Source organism: Oncorhynchus masou, chromosome 18 (genome assembly GCF_036934945.1).
Source record: "Oncorhynchus masou masou isolate Uvic2021 chromosome 18, UVic_Omas_1.1, whole genome shotgun sequence".
In the NCBI taxonomy this organism is placed as follows: Eukaryota; Metazoa; Chordata; class Actinopteri; order Salmoniformes; family Salmonidae; genus Oncorhynchus; species Oncorhynchus masou.
The window spans coordinates 75,268,650-75,293,646 of record NC_088229.1 but is presented as its reverse complement, the minus strand read 5'-3'; the positions used below and the strand labels follow the sequence as shown (position 1 = coordinate 75,293,646).

The window sequence follows — 24,997 nt, the reverse complement described above, 5'->3', positions numbered from 1 at the left end:
AAGAGAGAGACATAGTTAGTCTGGATCTCTCCCTACAGCTGTCTGGGTCTAGAAGACAGAGAGTTAGTCTGGATCTCTCCCTACAGCTGTCTGGGTCTAGCAGAGACAGAGTTAGTTAGTCTGGATCTCTCCCTACAGCTGTCTGGGTCTAGAAGAGAGAGACAGAGTTAGTCTGGATCTCTCCCTACAGCTGTCTGGGTCTAGAAGACAGAGAGTTAGTCTGGATCTCTCCCTACAGCTGTCTGGGTCTAGCAGAGACAGAGTTAGTTAGTCTGGATCTCTCCCTACAGCTGTCTGGGTCTAGCAGAGACAGAGTTAGTCTGGATCTCTCCCTACAGCTGTCTGGGTCTAGCAGAGACAGAGTTAGTCTGGATCTCTCCCTACAGCTGTCTGGGTCTAGCAGAGACAGAGTTAGTTAGTCTGGTTCTCTCCCTACAGCTGTCTGGGTCTAGAAGAGTTAGTTAGTCTGGATCTCTCCCTACAGCTGTCTGGGTCTAGAAGACAGAGAGTTAGTCTGGATTTCTCCCTACAGCTGTCTGGGTCTAGCAGAGACAGAGTTAGTTAGTCTGGATCTCTCCCTACAGCTGTCTGGGTCTAGCAGAGAGAGACAGAGTTAGTCTGGATCTCTCCCTACAGCTGTCTGGGTCTAGAAGAGAGAGACAGAGTTAGTCTGGATCTCTCCCTACAGCTGTCTGGGTCTAGAAGAGAGACAGTTAGTCTGGATCTCTCCCTACAGCTGTCTGGGTCTAGCAGAGACAGAATTAGTCTGGATCTCCCTACAGCTGTCTGGGTCTAGAAGAGACAGAGTTAGTCTGGATCTCTCCCTACAGCTGTCTGGGTCTAGCAAAGACAGAGTTAGTCTGGATCTCTCCCTACAGCTGTCTGGGTCTAGAAGAGACATAGTTAGTCTGGATCTCTCCCTACAGCTGTCTGGGTCTAGCAGAGACAGAGTTAGTTAGTCTGGATCTCTCCCTACAGCTGTCTGGGTCTAGCAGAGAGAGACAGAGTTAGTCTGGATCTCTCCCTACAGCTGTCTGGGTCTAGAAGAGAGAGACAGAGTTAGTCTGGATCTCTCCCTACAGCTGTCTGGGTCTAGAAGACAGAGAGTTAGTCTGGATCTCTCCCTACAGTTGTCTGGGTCTAGAAGAGAGAGACAGAGTTAGTCTGGATCTCTCCCTACAGCTGTCTGGGTCTAGAAGACAGAGAGTTAGTCTGGATCTCACCCTACAGCTGTCTGGGTCTAGCAGAGACAGGGTTAGTTAGTCTGGATCTCTCCCTACAGCTGTCTGGGTCTAGCAGAGAGAGACAGAGTTAGTCTGGATCTCTCCCTACAGCTGTCTGGATCTAGAAGAGGGAGACAGAGTTAGTCTGGATCTCTCCCTACAGCTGTCTGGGTCTAGAAGACAGAGAGTTAGTCTGGATCTCTCCCTACAGCTGTCTGGGTCTAGCAGAGACAGAGTTAGTTAGTCTGGATCTCTCCCTACAGCTGTCTGGTTCTAGCAGAGAGAGACAGAGTTAGTCTGGATCTCTCCCTACAGCTGTCTGGGTCTAGTAGAGACAGAGTTAGTCTGGATCTCTCCCTACAGCTGTCTGGGTCTAGCAGAGAGAGACATAGTTAGTCTGGATCTCTCCCTACAGCTGTCTGGGTCTAGAAGAGAGAGACATAGTTAGTCTGGATCTCTCCCTACAGCTGTCTGGGTCTAGAAGACAGAGAGTTAGTCTGGATCTCTCCCTACAGCTGTCTGGGTCTAGCAGAGACAGAGTTATTTAGTCTGGATCTCTCCCTACAGCTGTCTGGGTCTAGAAGAGAGAGACAGAGTTAGTCTGGATCTCTCCCTACAGCTGTCTGGGTCTAGAAGACAGAGAGTTAGTCTGGATCTCTCCCTACAGCTGTCTGGGTCTAGCAGAGACAGAGTTAGTTAGTCTGGATCTCTCCCTACAGCTGTCTGGGTCTAGCAGAGACAGAGTTAGTCTGGATCTCTCCCTACAGCTGTCTGGGTCTAGCAGAGACAGAGTTAGTCTGGATCTCTCCCTACAGCTGTCTGGGTCTAGCAGAGACAGAGTTAGTTAGTCTGGTTCTCTCCCTACAGCTGTCTGGGTCTAGAAGAGTTAGTTAGTCTGGATCTCTCCCTACAGCTGTCTGGGTCTAGAAGAGTTAGTTAGTCTGGATCTCTCCCTACAGCTGTCTGGGTCTAGAAGAGAGAGACATAGTTAGTCTGGATCTCTCCCTACAGCTGTCTGGGTCTAGAAGAGAGAGACATAGTTAGTCTGGATCTCTCCCTACAGCTGTCTGGGTCTAGCAGAGACAGAGTTAGTTAGTCTGGATCTCTCCCTACAGCTGTCTGGGTCTAGAAGAGAGAGACAGAGTTAGTCTGGATCTCTCCCTACAGCTGTCTGGGTCTAGAAGACAGAGAGTTAGTCTGGATCTCTCCCTACAGCTGTCTGGGTCTAGCAGAGACAGAGTTAGTTAGTCTGGATCTCTCCCTACAGCTGTCTGGGTCTAGCAGAGACAGAGTTAGTCTGGATCTCTCCCTACAGCTGTCTGGGTCTAGCAGAGACAGAGTTAGTCTGGATCTCTCCCTACAGCTGTCTGGGTCTAGCAGAGACAGAGTTAGTTAGTCTGGTTCTCTCCTACAGCTGTCTGGGTCTAGAAGAGTTAGTTAGTCTGGATCTCTCCCTACAGCTGTCTGGGTCTAGAAGACAGAGAGTTAGTCTGGATTTCTCCCTACAGCTGTCTGGGTCTAGCAGAGACAGAGTTAGTTAGTCTGGATCTCTCCCTACAGCTGTCTGGGTCTAGAAGAGAGAGACAGAGTTAGTCTGGATCTCTCACTACAGCTGTCTGGGTCTAGAAGAGAGAGAGTTAGTCTGGATCTCTCCCTACAGCTGTCTGGGTCTAGCAGAGACAGAATTAGTCTGGATCTCTCCCTACAGCTGTCTGGGTCTAGAAGAGACAGAGTTAGTCTGGATCTCTCCCTACAGCTGTCTGGGTCTAGCAAAGACAGAGTTAGTCTGGATCTCTCCCTACAGCTGTCTGGGTCTAGAAGAGACATAGTTAGTCTGGATCTCTCCCTACAGCTGTCTGGGTCTAGCAGAGACAGAGTTAGTTAGTCTGGATCTCTCCCTACAGCTGTCTGGGTCTAGAAGACAGAGAGTTAGTCCGGATCTCTCCCTACAGCTGTCTGGGTCTAGCAGAGTCAGAGTTAGTTAGTCTGGATCTCTCCCTACAGCTGTCTGGGTCTAGCAGAGAGAGACAGAGCTAGTCTGGATCTCTCCCTACAGCTGTCTGGGTCTAGAAGAGACAGAGTTAGTCTGGATCTCTCCCTACAGCTGTCTGGGTCTAGAAGACAGAGAGTTAGTCTGGATCTCTCCCTACAGTTGTCTGGGTCTAGAAGAGAGAGACAGAGTTAGTCTGGATCTCTCCCTACAGCTGTCTGGGTCTAGAAGACAGAGAGTTAGTCTGGATCTCACCCTACAGCTGTCTGGGTCTAGCAGAGACAGAGTTAGTTAGTCTGGATCTCTCCCTACAGCTGTCTGGGTCTAGCAGAGAGAGACAGAGTTAGTCTGGATCTCTCCCTACAGCTGTCTGGATCTAGAAGAGGGAGACAGAGTTAGTCTGGATCTCTCCCTACAGCTGTCTGGGTCTAGAAGACAGAGAGTTAGTCTGGATCTCTCCCTACAGCTGTCTGGGTCTAGCAGAGACAGAGTTAGTTAGTCTGGATCTCTCCCTACAGCTGTCTGGGTCTAGCAGAGACAGAGTTAGTTAGTCCGGATCTCTCCCTACAGCTGTCTGGGTCTAGAAGAGTTAGTTAGTCTGGATCTCTCCCTACAGCTGTCTGGGTCTAGAAGAGAGAGACATAGTTAGTCTGGATCTCTCCCTACAGCTGTCTGGGTCTAGCAGAGACAGAGTTAGTTAGTCTGGATCTCTCCCTACAGCTGTCTGGGTCTAGAAGAGAGAGACAGAGTTAGTCTGGATCTCTCCCTACAGCTGTCTGGGTCTAGAAGACAGAGAGTTAGTCTGGATCTCTCCCTACAGCTGTCTGGGTCTAGCAGAGACAGAGTTAGTTAGTCTGGATCTCTCAGTACAGCTGTCTGGTTCTAGCAGAGAGAGACAGAGTTAGTCTGGATCTCTCCCTACAGCTGTCTGGGTCTAGTAGAGACAGAGTTAGTCTGGATCTCTCCCTACAGCTGTCTGGGTCTAGCAGAGAGAGACATAGTTAGTCTGGATCTCTCCCTACAGCTGTCTGGGTCTAGAAGAGAGAGACAGAGTTAGTCTGGATCTCTCCCTACAGCTGTCTGGGTCTAGAAGAGACAGAGTTAGTTAGTCTGGATCTCTCCCTACAGCTGTCTGGGTCTAGCAGAGAGAGACAGAGTTAGTCTGGATCTCTCCCTACAGCTGTCTGGGTCTAGAAGAGACAGAGTTAGTTAGTCTGGATCTCTCCCTACAGCTGTCTGGGTCTAGAAGAGACAGAGTTAGTCTGGATCTCTCCCTACAGCTGTCTGGGTCTAGATGAGTAAGTTAGTCTGGATCTCTCCCTACAACTGTCTGGGTCTAGAAGAGTAAGTTAGTCTGGATCTCTCCCTACAACTGTCTGGGTCTAGATGAGTAAGTTAGTCTGGATCTCTCCCTACAGCTGTCTGGGTCTAGAAGAGACAGTTAGTCTGGATCTCTCCCTACAGCTGTCTGGGTCTAGAAGAGTAAGTTAGTCTGGATCTTTCCCTACAACTGTCTGGGTCTAGAAGAGTAAGTTAGTCTGGATCTCTCCCTACAGCTGTCTAGGTCTAGAAGAGACAGATACAGAGTTAGTTAGTCTGGATCTCTCCCTACAGCTGTCTGGGTCTAGAAGAGACAGAGTTAGTCTGGATCTCTCCCTACAGCTGTCTGTGTCTAGAAGAGACAGAGTTAGTCTGGATCTCTCCCTACAGCTGTCTGGGTCTAGAAGAGACAGAGTTAGTCTGGATCTCTCCCTACAGCTGTCTGGGTCTAGAAGAGACAGAGTTAGTCTGGATCTCTCCCTACAGCTGTCTGGGTCTAGAAGAGACAGAGTTAGTCTGGATCTCTCCCTACAGCTGTCTGGGTCTAGAAGAGACAGAGTTAGTCTGGATCTCTCCCTACAGCTGTCTGGGTCTAGAAGAGAGTTAGTTAGTCTGGATCTCTCCCTACAGCTGTCTGGGTCTAGAAGAGTTAGTTAGTCTGGATCTCTCCCTACAGCTGTCTGTGTCTAGAAGAGACAGAGTTAGTCTGGATCTCTCCCTACAGCTGTCTGGGTCTAGAAGAGTTAGTTAGTCTGGATCTCTCCCTACAGCTGTCTGGGTCTAGAAGAGACAGAGTTAGTCTGGATCTCTCCCTACAGCTGTCTGTGTCTAGAAGAGACAGAGTTAGTCTGGATCTCTCCCGACAGCTGTCTGGGTCTTGAAGAGACAGAGTTAGTCTGGATCTCTCCCTACAGCTGTCTGGGTCTAGCAGAGACAGAGTTAGTCTGGATCTCTCCCTACAGCTGTCTGGGTCTAGAAGAGAGAGTTAGTTAGTCTGGATCTCTCCCTACAGCTGTCTGGGTCTAGAAGAGACAGGGTTAGTTAGTCTGGACCTCTCCCTACAACTGTCTGGGTCTAGAAGAGACAGGGTTAGTTAGTCTGGACCTCTCCCTACAACTGTCTGGGTCTAGAAGAGACAGGGTTAGTTAGTCTGGATCTCTCCCTACAGCTGTCTGGGTCTAGAAGAGACAGGGTTAGTTAGTCACCTCTGCACCCTGTCTCTCTCTTTCTCTCTCACCCCCATTCTCTCTCTCTCTCTGTCTCTGTCTCATACAAGATGGGAATGGGAGGATGCATAAGTGTGCTAGCCTAGCTATTTATTTGATGGGTTCTTTTCTCCTGGCTAACTGAGGATATTGGAACAGACACAGAGAGCAGAACATTACAGAATGCTTGGCTCTCTTCCTGTCCTGATGTAGAATGAGAAAGAATGATGAGTGGGCCCCGGAAGGACTGGGCCATAGAAATATATTGACTAGGACAGACATATCCTTACAAATCAATGGGCTGCACTGGAGGACTGGGCCATGGAAATATATTGACTAGAACAGACATATCCTCACAAATCATTGGGCTGTCTGGGAGGACTGGGCCACTGTTTGAGGTCAATTCAGAAAGTAACCCTGATCTGGACATTAATGCTGAATAGAATCGCTGTTGCGTTTGACAGTGGAGGAAACCTGATGTTTAGATACATGAGGGGAAAATGACTCCTGAAAGAAGAGACTTACCGACACCAAAGAGCTCTGTAGCGTTGAACTCATCGGTTCCAGCCAGCAGACTGACCTCAGTGGCGGCTGTCTTGAACGCATCTTCAATACCTTGAGACAGACACACGGTCAGTTAATGATGCAACAGGATGAAAGATGTAAGGACAGTAAACACACCGTGTACTTTCTGCTTCCTGTTTCACACGCCGTGTACTTTCTGTTTCCTGTTTCACACCCCGTGTATTTCCTGTGTCACTCTGACCTCCTATAATACTGAAGTGATGTTAATTTAAAAAAATCTACAGGTATTTATCATCCCTTTAAAAATATACAGGTATTTATCATCCCTTTAAATATCTACAGGTATTTATCATCCCTTTAAATATCTACAGGTATTTATCATCCCTTTAAATATCTACAGGTATTTATCATCCCTTTAAATATCTACAGGTATTTATCATCCCTTAAATATCTACAGGTATTTATCATCCCTTTAAAAATATACAGGTATTTATCATCCCTTTAAATATCTACAGGTATATATTATCCCTTAAATAATCTAGAGGTATTTGTCATCCCTTTAAAAATCTAGAGGTATTTGTCATCCCTTTAAATATATACAGGTATTTATCATCCCTTTAATAATCGAGGTATTTGTCATCCCTTTAAAAATCTACAGGTATTTATCATCCCTTTAATAATCTACAGGTATTTATAATCCCTTTAATAATCTAGAGGTATTTGTCATCCCTTTAATAATCTACAGGTATTTATCAACCCTTAAATAATCTACAGGTATTTATCATCCCTTTAATAATCTACAGGTATTTGTCATCCCTTTAAATAATCTACAGGTATTTATCACCCGTAAAAATAAAAAATACATGTAAATATGACAGTGACCATTTAAACATGTGACCTGGATCCAATGACACGAAAAAAAGATTCAGAACACAGCCTGTCACACTGTCCTCACCTGGGCAGGTCAGCAAACTGCCTCAATCAGGGGGTTTAGCACACACAGCCTGTCACACTGTCCTCACCTGGGCAGGTCAGCAAGCTGCCTCAATCAGGGGGTTTAGAACACACAGCCTGTCACACTCTCCTCACCTGGGCAGGTCAGCAAGCTGCCTCAATCAGGGGGTTTAGAACACACAGCCTGTCACACTGTCCTCACCTGGGCAGGTCAGCAAGCTGCCTCAATCAGGGGGTTAAAAACACAGCCTGTCACACTGTCCTCACCTGGGCTGGTCAGCAAGCTGCCTCAATCAGGGGGTTTAGCACACACAGCCTGTCACACTGTCCTCACCTGGGCAGGTCAGCAAGCTGCCTCAATCAGGGGGTTTAGAACACACAGCCTGTCACACTGTCCTCACCTGGGCAGGTCAGCAAGCTGCCTCAATCAGGGCGTTCAGAACACAGCCTGTCACACTGTCCTCACCTGGGCAGGTCAGCAAGCTGCCTCAATCAGGGCGTTCAGAACACAGCCTGTCACACTGTCCTCACCTGGGCAGGTCAGCAAGCTGCCTCAATCAGGGGGTTTAGAACACAGCCTGTCACACTGTCCTCACCTGGGCAGGTCAGCAAGCTGCCTCAATCAGGGGGTTTAGAACACACAGCCTGTCACACTGTCCTCACCTGGGCAGGTCAGCAAGCTGCCTCAATCAGGGCGTTCAGAACACAGCCTGTCACACTGTCCTCACCTGGGCAGGTCAGCAAGCTGCCTCAATCAGGGCGCTCAGAACACAGCCTGTCACACTGTCCTCACCTGGGCAGGATGGCATGTCACAGGTGCGTGACTCAGTGGCAGTGCAGGCATAACCACATGACCTGGTCCTCTTCTGGTTCCCGTTCTTACAGGTTACACTGCATGGAGACCAGTTACTCCAGTCACCCTCTCCGTCTATATAGTCTGGAGAGGAGCGCGAGAGAGGGGGGGGTGAGAGAGAGAGAGAGAGATCAACATCAACAAAAACGACTATACAGTGAAATGTTTACTTACGAGCCGTTTCCCAACAATGCAGTTAAAAAGTATGAAAATTAACAAATAAATGAAAAGAAAATAGTACCACAATAAATAACAAAAAAGAGGCTATATAGAAGTAGTACAGGTATCGAGTCAGTGTACTGGGGTACGAGGTAGTAGTGAGTCAGTGTACTGGAGTACGAGGTAGTAGTGAGTCAGTGTACTGGGGTACGAGGTAGTAGTGAGTCGGTGTCCTGGGGTACGAGGTAGTAGTGAGTCAGTGTACTGGGGTACGAGGTAGTAGTGAGTCAGTGTACTGGGGTACGAGGTAGTAGTGAGTCAGTGTACTGGGGTACGAGGTATTACTGAGTCAGTGTACTGGGGTACGAGGTAGTAGTGAGTCAGTGTCCTGGGGCACGAGGTAGTAGTGAGTCAGTGTACTGGGGTACGAGGTAGTAGTGAGTCAGTGTCCTGGGGCACGAGGTAGTAGTGAGTCAGTGTACTGGGATACGAGGTAGTAGTGAGTCAGTGTACTGGGGTACGAGGTAGTAGTGAGTCAGTGTCCTGGGGTACGAGGTAGTAGTGAGTCAGTGTCCTGGGGTACGAGGTAGTAGTGAGTCAGTGTCCTGGGGTACGAGGTAGTAGTGAGTCGGTGTCCTGGGGTATGAGGTAGTAGTGAGTCAGTGTACTGGGGTACGAGGTATTAGTGAGTCAGTGTACTGGGGTACGAGGTATTAGTGAGTCAGTGTACTGGGGTACGAGGTAGTAGTGAGTCGGTGTACTGGGGTACGAGGTAGTAGTGAGTCAGTGTACTGGGGTACGAGGTAGTAATGAGTCAGTGTACTGGGTTACGAGGTAGTAATGAGTCAGTGTACTGGGGTCATGGACGGAAGGGTCATGGAGGGAGTGTGAGGGGCCATGGAGAAGGGTGGGGGTCATGGAGGGGGATGTGGGGTTCATGGATGGGGTGTGGGAGGTCATGGAGGGGGTGTGGGAGGTCATGGATGGGGTCATGTAGGGGGGTGGGGGTCATGTAGGGGGGGTGGGGGTCATGGAGGGCGGTGTGGGGTTCATGGATGGGGTGTGGGAGGTCATGGAAGGGGGTGTGGGGGTCATGGAAGGAGTGTGAGGGGTCATGGATGGGATGTGGGGGTCATGGATGGGGTGTGGGTGGGTAATGGATGGGGGAGTGATTGGGGGTGTGGGGTCATGTAAGGGGTGTGGGGGTCATTTATGGATGGGGGAGTGGGCGTTATGGATGGGGGTGTGATTGGGGGTGTGGGGTCATGTAAGGCGTGTGGGGGTCATTTATGGATGGGGGAGTGGGCGTTATGGATGGGGGTGTGATTGGGGGTGTGGGGTCATGTAAGGGGTGTGGGGGTCATTTATGGATGGGGGAGTGGGCGTTATGGATGGGGGTGTGATTGGGGGTGTGGGGTCATGTAAGGCGTGTGGGGGTCATGGATGTGGTGTTGGGGGTCATGGATGGGTGTAGGGGGTCATGGATGGGGTGTGGGGTCATGGTGGTGGGGTCATGGATGGGGTGTGGGGTCATGGATGGGGTGTGGGGGTCATCAAATCAAATCAAATTTTATTTGTCACATACACATGGTTAGCATATGTTAATGTGAGTGTAGCGAAATGCTTGTGCTTCCAGTTCTGACAATGCAGTAATAACCAACAAGTAATCTAACTAACAATTCCAAAACTAATATCTTATACACAGTGTAAGGGGATAAAGAATATGTACATAAAGATATGAATGAGTGATGGTGCAGAGCAGAATAGGCAAGATACAGTAAACAAAGTGGCATAGTTAAAGTGGCTAGTGATACATGTATTAGAGGATTGAGATGAATAATGTAGGGTATGTAAACATTATATTAGGTAGCATTGTTTAAAGTGGCTAGTGATATATTTTACATCCTTTCCCATCAATTCCCATTATTGAAGTGGCTGGAGTTGAGTCAGTGTGTTGGCAGCAGCCACTCAATGTTAGTGGTGGCTGTTTAACAGTCTGATGGCCTTGAGATAGAAGCTGTTTTTCAGTCTCTCGGTCCCAGCTTTGATGCACCTGTACTGACCTCGCCTTCTGGATGATAGCGGGGTGAACAGGCAGTGGCTCGGGTGGGTGTTGTCCTTGATGATCTTTATGGCCTTCCTGTAACATCGGGTGGTGTAGGTGTCCTGGAGGGCAGGTAGTTTGCCCCGGGTGATACGTTGTGCAGACATCACTACCCTCTGGAGAGTCTTACGGTTGTGGGCGGAGCAGTTGCCGTACCCGGCGGTGATACAGCCCGCCAGGATGCTCTCGATTGTGCATCTGTAAAAGTTTGTGAGTGCTTTTGGTGACAAGCCAAATTTCTTCAGCCTCCTGAGGTTGAAGAGGCGCTGCTGCGCCTTCTTCACGATGCTGTCTGTGTGAGTGGACCAATTCAGTTTGTCTGTGATGTGTATGCCGAGGAACTTAAAACTTGCTACTCTCTCCACTACTGTTCCATCGATGTGGATAGGGTGGTGTTCCCTCTGCTGTTTCCTGAAGTCCACAATCATCTCCTTAGTTTTGTTGACGTTGAGTGTGAGGTTATTGTCCTGACACCACACTCCGAGGGCCTTCACCTCCTCCCTGTAGGCCGCCTCGTCGTTGTTGGTAATCAAGCCTACCACTGTTGTGTCGTCCGCAAACTTGATGATTGAGTTGGAAGCGTGCGTTGCCGCGCAGTCGTGGGTGAACAGGGAGTACAGGAGAGGGCTCAGAACGCACCCTTGTGGGGCCCCAGTGTTGAGGATCAGCGGGGTGGAGATGTTGTTGCCTACCCTCACCACCTGGGGGCGGCCCGTCAGGAAGTCCAGTACCCAGTTGCACAGGGCGGGGTCGAGACCCAGGGTCTCGAGATTGATGACGAGCTTGGAGGGTACTATGGTGTTAAATGCCGAGTTGTAGTCGATGAACAGCATTCTCACATAGGTATTCCTCTTGTCCAGATGGGTTAGGGCAGTGTGCAGTGTGGTTGAGATTGCGTCATCTGTGGACCTATTTGGGCGGTAAGCAAATTGGAGTGGGTCTAGGGTGGGGTCATGGATGGGGTGTGGGGGTCATGGTGGGGGGGGGTCATGGATGGGGTGTGGGGTCATGGATGCGGTGATGGGGGTCATGGATGGGGTCATGGATGGGGTGTGGGGGTCATGGTGGGGGGGTGGGGGTCATGGATGGGATGTGAGGGTCATGGTGGGGGGGGTGGGGGTCATGGATGGGGTGTGGGGGTCATGGATGGAGTGTGGGGGTCATGGATGGGGTCATGGATGGGGTGTGGGCGTCATGGATGGGGTCATGGATGGGGTGTGGCGGTCATGGATGGGGTGTGGGGTCATGGAGGAGGTGTGGGGGTCATGGTGGGGGGGTGGGGGTCATGGATGGGGTGTGGGTCATAGATGGGGTGTGGGGGTCATGGAGGAGGCGTGGGGGTCATGGTGGGGGGGTGGGTGTCATGGATGGGGTGTGGGGTCATGGAGGAGGTGTGGGGGTCATGGTGGGGGGGTGGGGGTCATGGATGGGGTGTGGGTCATGGATGGGGTGTGGGGTCATGGAGGAGGTGTGGGGGTCATGGTGGGGGGGTGGGGGTCATGGTGGGGGGGTGGGGGTCATGTCATGGTGGGAGGATGGGGTCTTGGAGGGGGGATAATAGTTCCCTTTGACTTTGACTCTCAGACAAGCTTACACACGCACTCACACACACAGGGCAGAGTGAGTGTTTTCAGTGTTTACAAAAACACACCAGGAAGCATTTGGCAAAAAAACAAACAATATAATCCAGGAGAGCTCTACTACAAACCAGGGAGGTAAACACACTGTAATTATTACAAATGAGGTGTAAAAAAAATAATATATATATATATATATATATATATATATATAGTTTCATTTTAGCATAAGACACACTCAAATGAGTCTGGGCTGAGGTTGGTTCAATCTAGTGTTTTCCTGGAAGTGTGGGGGCTGAAATGCCAAGAAATCCTCTTTACTTCCAATTAGCATTAAAGGGATCAGTTTAAAAATCACGGAAACATTCCCCCTGTCCGGGATCAGGAGAATGTTACATGTGAACTGCAAATATGATTATCCACGTGTGAATGTTTTTAATGTTGAAACCGCACATTTCAATTCACATGTGAGGTGAAAACATGTTATTTTCCACACATGTGACACGGTGTTGTTAACATGTGGACTCCAAATGGGAATACATTACATGTGAAATTTAAACTCAACATGTGAAAACAGATATTTCATGTGTTTTTGTTGTTGTTGTAAGAGCAGCTGTGAGATCACAGTCTATCTCCTGTTTCTGTAGAGACAGCTTGATGTACCAGGACACCCCCTGGACAGGACACTAGTCTATCTCCTGTTTCTGTAGTGAGACAGCTTGATGTACAGGACACCCCCTGGACAGGACACTAGTCTATCTCCTGTTACTGTAGTGAGACAGCTTGATGTACCAGGTCACCCCCTAGACAGGACACTAGCCTATCTCCTGTTTCTGTAGTGAGACAACTTGATGTACAGGACACCACCCTGGACAGGACACTAGTCTATCTCCTGTTTCTGTAGAGACAGCTTGATGTACCAGGACACCCCCTGGACAGGACACTAGTCTATCTCCTGTTTCTGTAGTGAGACAGCTTGATGTACCAGGACACCCCCTGGACAGGACACTAGTCTATCTCCTGTTTCTGTAGAGAGACAGCTTGATGTACCAGGTCAGTCCAATAGTAGACAACGAGATAGTTGTCCATCCTCTGTGATTAATTAAACATTGGATTTCAGTTTGAACAATAACGTAACAGTTGGATAAATGCTATTTCTTGTCTCTCCATAACACCCACATTCCTCTGTAACTGTTGTGATGTTGGAGTCGGTGGACAGGCTGAGACATGGTTGAGGATGTTGAGGATGTTACGGCTTCGCGAGGAGGGCGAATTCTTCCACAGCAGATTTATCTACCTGGTTCTCTATCTAGTTATTATGGTGTCAGCTATCTGCTAACTACACTGTAGTTATTATGGTGTCAGCTATCTGCTAACTACACTGTAGTTATTATGGTGTCAGCTATCTGCTAACTACACTGTAGTTATTATGGTGTCAGCTATCTGCTAACTACACTGTAGTTATTATGGTGTCAGCTATCTGCTAACTACACTGTAGTTATTAGGGTGTCAGCTATCTGCTAACTACACTGTAGTTATTATGGTGTTAGCTATCTGCTAACTACACTGTAGTTGTTATGGTGTCAGCTATCTGTTAACTACACTGTAGTTATTATGGTGTCAGCTATCTGTTAACTACACTGTAGTTATTATGGTGTCAGCTAACTACACTGTAGTTATTATGGTGTCAGCTAACTACACTGTAGTTATTAGGGTGTCAGCTAACTGCTAACTACACAGTAGTTATTATGGTGCCAGCTAACTACACTGTAGTTATTATGGTGTCAGCTATCGTCTAACTACACTGTAGTTATTATGGTGTCAGCTATCTGCTAACTACACCGTAGTTATTATGGTGTCAGCTAACTACACTGTAGTTATTATGGTGTCAGCTATCTGCTAACTACACTGTAGTTATTATGGTGTCAGCTATCTGCTAACTACACCGTAGTTATTATGGTGTCAGCTAACTACACTGTAGTTATTATGGTGTCAGCTATCTGCTAACTACACCGTAGTTATTATGGTGCCAGCTAACTACACTGTAGTTATTATGGTGTCAGCTATCTGCTAACTACACTGTAGTTATTATGGTGTCAGCTAACTGCTAACTACACTGTAGTTATTATGGTGTCAGCTAACTACACTGTAGTTATTATGGTGTCAGCTATCTGCTAACTACACCGTAGTTATTATGGTGCCAGCTAACTACACTGTAGTTATTATGGTGTCAGCTATCTGCTAACTACACCGTAGTTATTATGGTGCCAGCTAACTACACTGTAGTTATTATGGTGTCAGCTATCTGCTAACTACACTGTAGTTATTATGGTGTCAGCTATCTGTCTATGTAGCTAGGTCCCATCAGAACCAGACCTCTAGACTGTCTATGTAGCTAGGTACCATCAGAACCAGACCTCTAGACTGTCTATGTAGCTAGGTCCCATCAGAACCAGACCTCTAGACTGTCTATGTAGCTAGGTCCCATCAGAACCAGACCTCTAGACTGTCTATGTAGCTAGGTACCATCAGAACCAGACCTCTAGACTGTCTATGTAGCTAGGTCCCATCAGAGCCAGACCTCTAGACTGTCTATGTAGCTAGGTCCCATCAGAACCAGACCTCTAGACTGTCTATGTAGCTAGGTCCCATCAGAACCAGACCTCTAGACTGTCTATATAGCTAGGTCCCATCAGAACCAGACCTCTAGACTGTCTATGTAGCTAGGTCCCATCAGAACCAGACCTCTAGACTGTCTATGTAGCTAGGTACCATCAGAACCAGACCTCTAGACTGTCTATGTAGCTAGGTCCCATCAGAACCAGACCTCTAGACTGTCTATGTAGCTAGGTACCATCAGAACCAGACCTCTAGACTGTCTATGTAGCTAGGTCCCATCAGAACCAGACCTCTAGACTGTCTATGTAGCTAGGTCCCATCAGAACCAGACCTCTAGACTGTCTATGTAGCTAGGTACCATCAGAACCAGACCTCTAGACTGTCTATGTAGCTAGGTCCCATCAGAACCAGACCTCTAGACTGTCTATGTAGCTAGGTACCATCAGAACCAGACCTCTAGACTGCCTATGTAGCTAGGTCCCATCAGAACCAGACCTCTAGACTGTCTATGTAGCTAGGTCCCATCAGAACCAGACCTCTAGACTGTCTATGTAGCTAGGTCCCATCAGAACCAGACCTCTAGACTGTCTATGTAGCTAGGTCCCATCAGAACCAGACCTCTAGACTGTCTATGTAGCTAGGCCCCATCAGAACCAGAACCGTCAGTCCGCCTCACACACAACACTCACCATATTCAGTCTGAGCCTTGCTGGTGCCTCCTCCTCCTCCTCCTCCTCCTCCTCCTCCTCCTGTGCCTCCTCTGCTCTCCCAGTCCCCAAGTGGCTTTAGGAAGTTACTATCCTCTGTGTTACCAACTCCTCCTTTACCTCCCCCTCGTCCTTCTCCTTCTCCCCTGTAGGGCGCCTGCTCCTCGGGCCTGCGGGGGGTCGAGACCGAGGACGAGGTGGAGGAGGTTTTCCACCAGTTTCTCCAGTTGGGAGCAGCCCATCTTGGTTTGTTCTCTTTCTTCAGGCCTTTCTCAGGCTCTGCTTCCTCAAGACCGTCCACCACCTCTATGGTCACCTGGAGGAGGGAGAGAGAGAGAGAGAGGATCAGGGTCAAAGGTCAGAGTCTGTCTGGAGAAACAACTGCCCATTATGTATTGGAGTTGTACTTCATCAATGTCTGCATTGTTTCCTTCGAATACTACATTCTAGATATTTCCGACACAAAATACCAGTTGCTCTGATCGAACGATCACCCCTGAGCAGTCCCACTGAGCCCGTTTGGGTAGCAGCAGTCAAATTTAATGTGGTCCTAACTCCCTCCCCTCCTTCCCTTCTGTCCTTCCTAACTCCTGTGCCCCCCAGAAGAGAGGGGCGAACCTCCATCCCAATACAATGCCCCAACTACCCCCTCACCCACCTCAAACCTCTCCACCTAATCAGTGAGTTAAAATGGTCTGCTCAACCTTCTCCAGAACATGAAGGGTCTGCTCAACCTCCCCAGAACATGAAGGGTCTGCTCAACCTTCTCCAGAACATGAAGGGTCTGCTCAACCTCCCCAGAACATGAAGGGTCTGCTCAACCTCCCCAGAACATGAAGGGTCTGCTCAACCTTCTCCAGAACATGAAGGGTCTGCTCAACTTCCCCAGAACATGAAGGGTCTGCTCAACCTTCTCCAGAACATTAAGGGTCTGCTCAACCTTCTCCAGAACATTAAGGGTCTGCTCAACCTTCTCCAGAACATGAAGGGTCTGCTCAACCTCCACAGAACATGAAGGGTCTGCTCAACCTTCTCCAGAACATTAAGGGTCTGCTCAACCTTCTCCAGAACATGAAGGGTCTGCTCAACCTCCCCAGAACATGAAGGGTCTGCTCAACCTCCCCAGAACATGAAGGGTCTGCTCAACCTTCTCCAGAACATGAAGGGTCTGCTCAACCTTCTCCAGAACATTAAGGGTCTGCTCAACCTTCTCCAGAACATTAAGGGTCTGCTCAACCTTCTCCAGAACATGAAGGGTCTGCTCAACCTCCCCAGAACATGAAGGGTCTGCTCAACCTCCCCAGAACATGAAGGGTCTGCTCAACCTCCCCAGAACATGAAGGGTCTGCTCAACCTTCTCCAGAACATGAAGGGTCTGCTCAACTTCCCCAGAACATGAAGGGTCTGCTCAACCTCCCCAGAACATGAAGGGTCTGCTCAACCTCCCCAGAACATGAAGGGTCCGCTCAACCTTCTCCAGAACATTAAGGGTCTGCTCAACCTTCTCCAGAACATGAAGGGTCTGCTCAACCTTCTCCAGAACATTAAGGGTCTGCTCAACCTTCTCCAGAACATTAAGGGTCTGCTCAACCTTCTCCAGAACATGAAGGGTCTGCTCAACCTCCACAGAACATGAAGGGTCTGCTCAACCTCCACAGAACATGAAGGGTCTGCTCAACCTCCACAGAACATGAAGGGTCTGCTCAACCTTCTCCAGGACATGAAGGATCTGCTCAACCTTCTCCAAAACATGAAGGATATGCTCAACCTTCTCCAAAACATGAAGGATATGCTCAACCTTCTCCAGAACATGAATCTTAGGATCAAAGAGGTCCCCCCATACTCTCCTCCTCCTCTCACAGACCCCTCACTCATTGGTTCAATCGCTCCTTCTCCCCAGACCTGCTCCCTCTCTTCCTGCATCTTGAGATACCTATACCCTCCTCGTCTCCTCCTATACCCTGAACCCCCTTTGTCTTATTGTTGACTCTTCTCCTCGTCACCTCCTATACCCTGAACCCCCTCTGTCTTATTGTTGACTCTTCTCCTCATCATCTCCTATACCCTGAACCCCCTCTGTCTTATTGTTGACTCTTCTCCTCATCATCTCCTATACCCTGAACCCCCTCTGTCTTATTGTTGACTCTTCTCCTCGTCTCCTCCTATACCCTGAACCTCCTCTGTCTTATTGTTGACTCTTCTCCTCGTTTCCTCCTATACCCTGAACCCCCTCTGTCTTATAGTTGGCTCTTCTCCTCCTATACCCTGAACCCTGTCTTATTGTTGGCTCGTCTCCTCCTATACCCTGAACCCCCTCTGTCTTATTGTTGACTCTTCTCCTCCTCTACTCTGAACCCCCTATGTCTTATTGTTGACTCTTCTCCTCGTCTCCTCCTATACCCTGAACCCCCTCTGTCTTATTGTTGACTCTTCTCCTCATCTCCTCCTATACCCTGAACCCCCTCTGTCTTATTGTTGACTCTTCTCCTCCTCTACTCTGAACCCCCTATGTCTTATTGTTGACTCTTCTCCTCGTTTCCTCCTATACCCTGAACCCCCTCTGTCTTATTGTTGACTCTTCTCCTCCTATACCCTGAACCCCCTCTGTCTTATTGTTGACTCTTCTCCTCATCATCTCCTATACCCTGAACCCCCTCTGTCTTATTGTTGACTCTTCTCCTCCTCTACTCTGAACCCCCTATGTCTTATTGTTGACTCTTCTCCTCGTCTCCTCCTATACCCTGAACCCCCTCTGTCTTATTGTTGACTCTTCTCCTCATCTCCTCCTATACCCTGAACCCCCTCTGTCTTATTGTTGACTCTTCTCCTCCTCTACCCTGAACCCCCTCTGTCTTATTGTTGGCTCTTCTCCTCGTCTCCTCCTATACCCTGAACCCTGTCTTATTGTTGGCTCTTCTCCTCCTATACCCTGAACCCTGTCTTATTGTTGGCTCTTCTCCTCCTATACCCTGAACCCCCTCTGTCTTATTGTTGACTCTTCTCCTCGTCTCTTCTCATCTACTCCTATACACTGAACCCCCTTTGTCTTATTGTTGACTTTTCTACTCGTCTCCTCCTATACCCTGAACCCCCTCTGTCTTATTGTTGACTCTTCTCCTCATCACCTCCTATACCCTGAACCCTGTCTAATTGTTGACTCTTCTCCTCATCTCCTCCTATACCCTGAACCCTGTCTTATTGTTGGCTCTTCTCCTAGTCTCCTTCTATACCCTGAACCCTGTCTTATTGTTGGCTCTTCTCCTCGTCTCCTCCTATACCCTGAACCCTGTCTTATTGTTGGCTCTTCTCCTCGTCTCCTCCTATACCCTGATCCCCCTCTGTCTTATTGTTGACTTTTCTACTCGTCTCCTCCTATACCCTGAACCCCCTCTGTCTTAATGTTGACTCTTCTCCTCGTCTCCTCCTATACCCTGAACCCTGTCTTATTGTTGGCTCTTCTCCTCCTATACCCTGATCCCCCTCTGTCTTATTGTTGACTCTTCTCCTCGTCTCCTCCTATACCCTGAACCCCCACTGTCTTATTGTTGACTCTTCTTCTCATCTACTCCTATACCCTGAAACCCATCTGTCTTAATGTTGACTCTCCTACTATACCCTGAACCCTGTCTTAATGTTGACACTTCTCCTCGTCTCCTTCTATACCCTGACCCCTGTCTTATTGTTGGCTCTTCTCCTCGTCTCCTTCTATACCCTAAACCCCGTCTTAATGTTGACTCTTCCCCTGATCTCATCCTATACCCTGAACCCCCTCTGTCTTATTGTTGACTCTTCTCCTCGTCTCCTCCTATACCCTGAACCCCCTCTGTCTTATTGTTGACTCTTCTCCTCATCACCTCCTATACCCTGAACCCCCTCTGTCTTATTGTTGACACTTCTCCTCATCTCCTCCTATACCCTGAACCCCATCTGTCTTAATGTTGACTCTTCTCCTCGTCTCCCCCTGTACCCTGAACCCCGTCTGTCTTATTGTTGTCTCTTCTCCTCGTCTCCTCCTATACCCTGCACCCCCTCTGTCTTATTGTTGACTCTTCTCCTCCTTTACCCCGAACCCCCTCTGTCTTATTGTTGACCCTTCTCCTCCTATACCCTGAACCCCCTCTGTCTTATTGTTGACTCTTCTCCTCCTATACCCCGAACCCCCTCTGTCTTGTTGTTGATTCTTCTCCTCGTCTCCTCCTATACCTTGAAGCCCCTCTGTCTTATTGTTGACACTTCTCCTCATCTCCTCCTATACCCTGAACCCTGACTTAATGTTGACACTTCTCCTCGTCTCCTCCTATACCCTGAACCCTGTCTTATTGTTGACTTGTTTCCTCTTCTCCTCCTACTCGTCTCCTCCTATACCCTGAACCCCCTCTGTCTTGTTGTTGATTCTTCTCCTCATCTCCTCCTATACCCTGAACCCCCTCTGTCTTATTGTTGACTCTTCTCCTCATCTCCTTCTATACCCTGAACCCCCTCTGTCTTAATGTTGACTTTTCTCCTCCTATACCCTGAAACCCCTCTGTCTTATTATTGACTCTTCTCGTCATCTCCTCCTATACCCTGAACCCTGTCTTATTGTTGACTCTTCTCCTCTTCTCCTCCTATACCCTGAACCCTCTCTGTCTTATTGTTGACTCTTCTCCTCCTATACCCCGAACCCCCTCTGTCTTATTGTTGACTCTTCTCCTCTATATACCCTGAACCACCTCTGTCTTATTGTTGACTCTTCTCCTCATTTCCTCCTATACCCTGAACCCCATCTGTCTTAATGTTGACTCTCCTCCTATACCCTGAACACTGTCTTAATGTTGACTCTCCTCCTATACCCTGAACACTGTCTTAATGTTGACTCTTCTCCTCGTCTCCTTCATATACCCTGAACCCTGACTTACTGTTGGCTCTTATCCTCGTCTCCTCCTATACCGTGAACCCCGTCTTAATGTTGACTCTTCTCCTGGTCTCCTCCTATACCCTGAACCCTGTCTTAATGTTGACTCTTCTCCTCGTCTCCTTCTATACCCTGAACCCTGTCTTATTGTTGGCTCTTCTCCTCGTCTCCTCCTATACCCTGCACCCCCTCTGTCTTATTGTTGACTCTTCTCCTCCTTTACCCCGAACCCCCTCTGTCTTATTGTTGACCCTTCTCCTCCTATACCCTGAACCCCCTCTGTCTTATTGTTGACTCTTCTCCTCCTATACCCCGAACCCACTCTGTCTTAATGTTGACTCTTCTCCTCGTCTCCTCCTATACCCTGAACCCCCTCTGTCTTATTGTTGACTCTTCTCCTCATCTCCTCCTATACCCTGAACCCTGTCTTATTGTTGACTCTTCTCCTCATCTACTCCTATACCCTGAACCCTGTCTTATAGTTGACACTTCGCCTCATCTCCTCCTATACCCTGAACCCTGTCTTATTGTTGACTCTTCTCCTAGTCTCCTTCTATACCCTGAACCCTGTCTTATTGTTAACTCTTTCCCGTCGTCTCCTCCTATACCCTGAACCCCCACTGTCTTATTGTTGACTCTTCTTCTCATCTCCTCCTATACCCTGAACCCCATCTGTCTTAATGTTGACTCTCCTCCTATACCCTGAACCCTGTCTAAATGTTGACACTTCTCCTCGTCTCCTTCTATACCCTGAACCCTGTCTTATTGTTGGCTCTTCTCCTCGTCTCCTTCTATACCCTGAACCCCGTCTTAATGTTGACTCTTCTCCTCGTCTCCCCCTATACCCTGAACCCAGTCTGTCTTATTGTTGAATCTTCTCCTCTTCTCCTCCTATACCCTGCACCCCCTCTGTCTTATTGTTGACTCTTCTCCTCCTATACCCCGAACTCCCTCTGTCTTATTGTTGACCCTTCTCCTACTATACCCTGAACCCCCTCTGTCTTAATGTTGACTCTTCTCCTCGTCTCCTCCTATACCCTGTACACCCTCTGTCTTATTGTTGACTCTTCTCCTCCTATACCCCGAACCCCCTCTGTCTTATTGTTGACCCTTCTCCTCCTATACCCTGAACCCCCTCTGTCTTATTGTTGACTCTTCTCCTCCTATACCCCGATCCCCATCTGTCTTATTGTTGACCCTTCTCCTCCTATACCCTGAACCCCCTCTGTCTTAATGTTGACTCTTCTCCTCGTCTCCTCCTATACCCTGAACCCCCACTGTCTTATTGTTGACTCTTCTTCTCATCTCCTCCTATACCCTGAACCCCATCTGTCTTAATGTTGACTCTCCTCCTATACCCTGAACCCTGTCTAAATGTTGACACTTCTCCTCGTCTCCTTCTATACCCTGAACCCTGTCTTATTGTTGGCTCTTCTCCTCGTCTCCTTCTATACCCTGAACCCCGTCTTAATGTTGACTCTTCTCCTCGTCTCCCCTATACCCTGAACCCAGTCTGTCTTATTGTTGAATCTTCTCCTCTTCTCCTCCTATACCCTGCACCCCCTCTGTCTTATTGTTGACTCTTCTCCTCCTATACCCCGAACTCCCTCTGTCTTATTGTTGACCCTTCTCCTACTATACCCTGAACCCCCTCTGTCTTAATGTTGACTCTTCTCCTCGTCTCCTCCTATACCCTGTACACCCTCTGTCTTATTGTTGACTCTTCTCCTCCTATACCCCGAACCCCCTCTGTCTTATTGTTGACCCTTCTCCTCCTATACCCTGAACCCCCTCTGTCTTATTGTTGACTCTTCTCCTCCTATACCCCGATCCCCATCTGTCTTATTGTTGACCCTTCTCCTCCTATACCCTGAACCCCCTCTGTCTTAATGTTGACTCTTCTCCTCGTCTCCTCCTATACCCTGAACCCCCTCTGTCTTATTGTTGACTCTTCTCCTCCTATACCCTGAACCCCCTCTGTCTTAATGTTGACTCTCCTCCTATACCCTGAACTCTGTCTTAATGTTGACTCTTCTCCTCATCTCCTCCTATACCCTGAACACTGTCTTATTGTTGGCTCTTCTCCTCGTCTCCTCCTATACCGTGAACCCCGTCTTATTGTTGACACTTCTCCTCATCTCCTCCTATACCCTGAACCCTGACTTAATGTTGACACTTCTCCTCGTCTCCTCCTATACCCTGAACCCTGTCTTATTGTTGACTTGTCTCCTCTTCTCCTCCTACTCGTCTCCTCCTATACCCTGAACCCCCTCTGTCTTGTTGTTGATTCTTCTCCTCGTCTCCTCCTATACCCTGAACCCCCTCTGTCTTATTGTTGACTCTTCTCCTCATCTCCTTCTATACCCTGAACCCCCTCTGTCTTATTGTTGACTCTTCTCCTCTATATACCCTGAACCGCCTCTGTCTTATTGTTGACTCTTCTCCTCATCTCCTCCTATACCCTGAACCCCCTCTGTCTTAATGTTGACTCTCCTCCTATACCCTGAACACTGTCTTAATGTTGACTCTTCTCCTCCTCTCCTCCTATACCCTGAACACTGTCTTAATGTTGACTCTTCTCCTCGTCTCCTTCTATACCCTGAACCCTGTCTTATTGTTGGCTCTTCTCCTCGTCTCCTCCTATACAGTGAACCCCGTCTTAATGTTGACTCTTCTCCTGATCTCCTCCTATACCCTGAACCCTGTCTTAATGTTGACTCTTCTCGTCTCCTTCTATACCCTGAACCCTGACTTATTGTTGACTCTTCTCCTCCTCTCCTCCTATACCCTGAACCCTGTCTTAATGTTGACTCTTCTCCTCATCTCCTACTATACCCTGAACCCTGTCTTATTGTTGGCTCTTCTCCTCGTCTCCTCCTATACCGTGAACCCCGTCTTAATGTTGACTCTTCTCCTGATCTCCTCCTATACCTTGAAGCCCCTCTGTCTTATTGTTGACACTTCTCCTCATCTCCTCCTATACCCTGAACCCTGACTTAATGTTGACACTTCTCCTCGTCTCCTCCTATACCCTGAACCCTGTCTTATTGTTGACTTGTTTCCTCTTCTCCTCCTACTCGTCTCCTCCTATACCCTGAACCCCCTCTGTCTTGTTGTTGATTCTTCTCCTCATCTCCTCCTATACCCTGAACCCCCTCTGTCTTATTGTTGACTCTTCTCCTCATCTCCTTCTATACCCTGAACCCCCTCTGTCTTAATGTTGACTTTTCTCCTCCTATACCCTGAAACCCCTCTGTCTTATTATTGACTCTTCTCGTCATCTCCTCCTATACCCTGAACCCTGTCTTATTGTTGACTCTTCTCCTCTTCTCCTCCTATACCCTGAACCCTCTCTGTCTTATTGTTGACTCTTCTCCTCCTATACCCCGAACCCCCTCTGTCTTATTGTTGACTCTTCTCCTCTATATACCCTGAACCACCTCTGTCTTATTGTTGACTCTTCTCCTCATTTCCTCCTATACCCTGAACCCCATCTGTCTTAATGTTGACTCTCCTCCTATACCCTGAACACTGTCTTAATGTTGACTCTCCTCCTATACCCTGAACACTGTCTTAATGTTGACTCTTCTCCTCGTCTCCTTCATATACCCTGAACCCTGACTTACTGTTGGCTCTTCTCCTCGTCTCCTCCTATACCGTGAACCCCGTCTTAATGTTGACTCTTCTCCTGATCTCCTCCTATACCCTGAACCCTGTCTTAATGTTGACTCTTCTCCTTGTCTCCTTCTATACCCTGAACCCTGACTTATTGTTGACTCTTCTCCTCCTCTCCTCCTATACCCTGAACCCTGTCTTAATGTTGACTCTTCTCCTCGTCTCCTTCTATACCCTGAACCCTGACTTATTGTTGGCTCTTCTCCTCGTCTCCTCCTATACCCTGAACCCCCTCTGTCTTATTGTTGACTATTCTTCTCTTCTCCTCCTATACTCTGAACCCCCTCTGTCTTATTGTTGACTTGTCTCCTCTTCTCCTCCTACTCGTCTCCTCCTATACCCTGAACCCCCTCTGTCTTGTTGTTGATTCTTCTCCTCGTCTCCTCCTATACCCTGAACCCCCTCTGTCTTATTGTTGACTCTTCTCCTCATCTCCTTCTATACCCTGAACCCCCTCTGTCTTATTGTTGACTCTTCTCCTCTATATACCCTGAACCGCCTCTGTCTTATTGTTGACTCTTCTCCTCATCTCCTCCTATACACTGAACCCCCTCTGTCTTAATGTTGACTCTCCTCCTATACCCTGAACACTGTCTTAATGTTGACTCTTCTCCTCGTCTTCTTCTATACCCTGAACCCTGTCTTATTGTTGGCTCTTCTCCTCGTCTCCTCCTATACCTTGAAGCCCCTCTGTCTTATTGTTGACACTTCTCCTCATCTCCTCCTATACCCTGAACCCTGACTTAATGTTGACACTTCTCCTCGTCTCCTCCTATACCCTGAACCCTGTCTTATTGTTGACTTGTTTCCTCTTCTCCTCCTACTCGTCTCCTCCTATACCCTGAACCCCGTCTGTCTTGTTGTTGATTCTTCTCCTCGTCTCCTCCTATACCCTGAACCCCCTCTGTCTTATTGTTGACTCTTCTCCTCATCTCCTTCTATACCCTGAACCCCCTCTGTCTTAATGTTGACTTTTCTCCTCCTATACCCTGAACCCCCTCTGTCTTATTATTGACTCTTCTCGTCATCTCCTCCTATACCCTGAACCCTGTCTTATTGTTGACTCTTCTCCTCGTCTCCTCCTATACCCTGAACCCCGTCTGTCTTATTGTTGACTCTTCTCCTCTTCTCCTCCTATACCCTGAACCCTCTCCGTCTTATTGTTGACTCTTCTCCTCCTATACCCTGAACC

At 48.4% G+C, this 24,997-nt stretch overlaps 1 protein-coding gene across 1 annotated transcript in view; it reads right to left on the bottom strand.

Moving 5' to 3' along the window:
* Nucleotides 1–24,997, bottom strand: part of ism1 (isthmin 1) — a 105,364-nt gene that overhangs the window by 10,718 nt on the left and 69,649 nt on the right. Inside the window, exons 4-6 of the mRNA XM_064924481.1 lie at nt 15,219–15,552; nt 8,011–8,154; nt 6,264–6,353 (exon numbers count right to left, since the gene is read on the bottom strand). Of these exons, the coding sequence (XP_064780553.1) occupies nt 6,264–6,353; nt 8,011–8,154; nt 15,219–15,552 (568 nt within the window). The remainder of the gene's footprint in view (nt 1–6,263; nt 6,354–8,010; nt 8,155–15,218; nt 15,553–24,997) is intronic.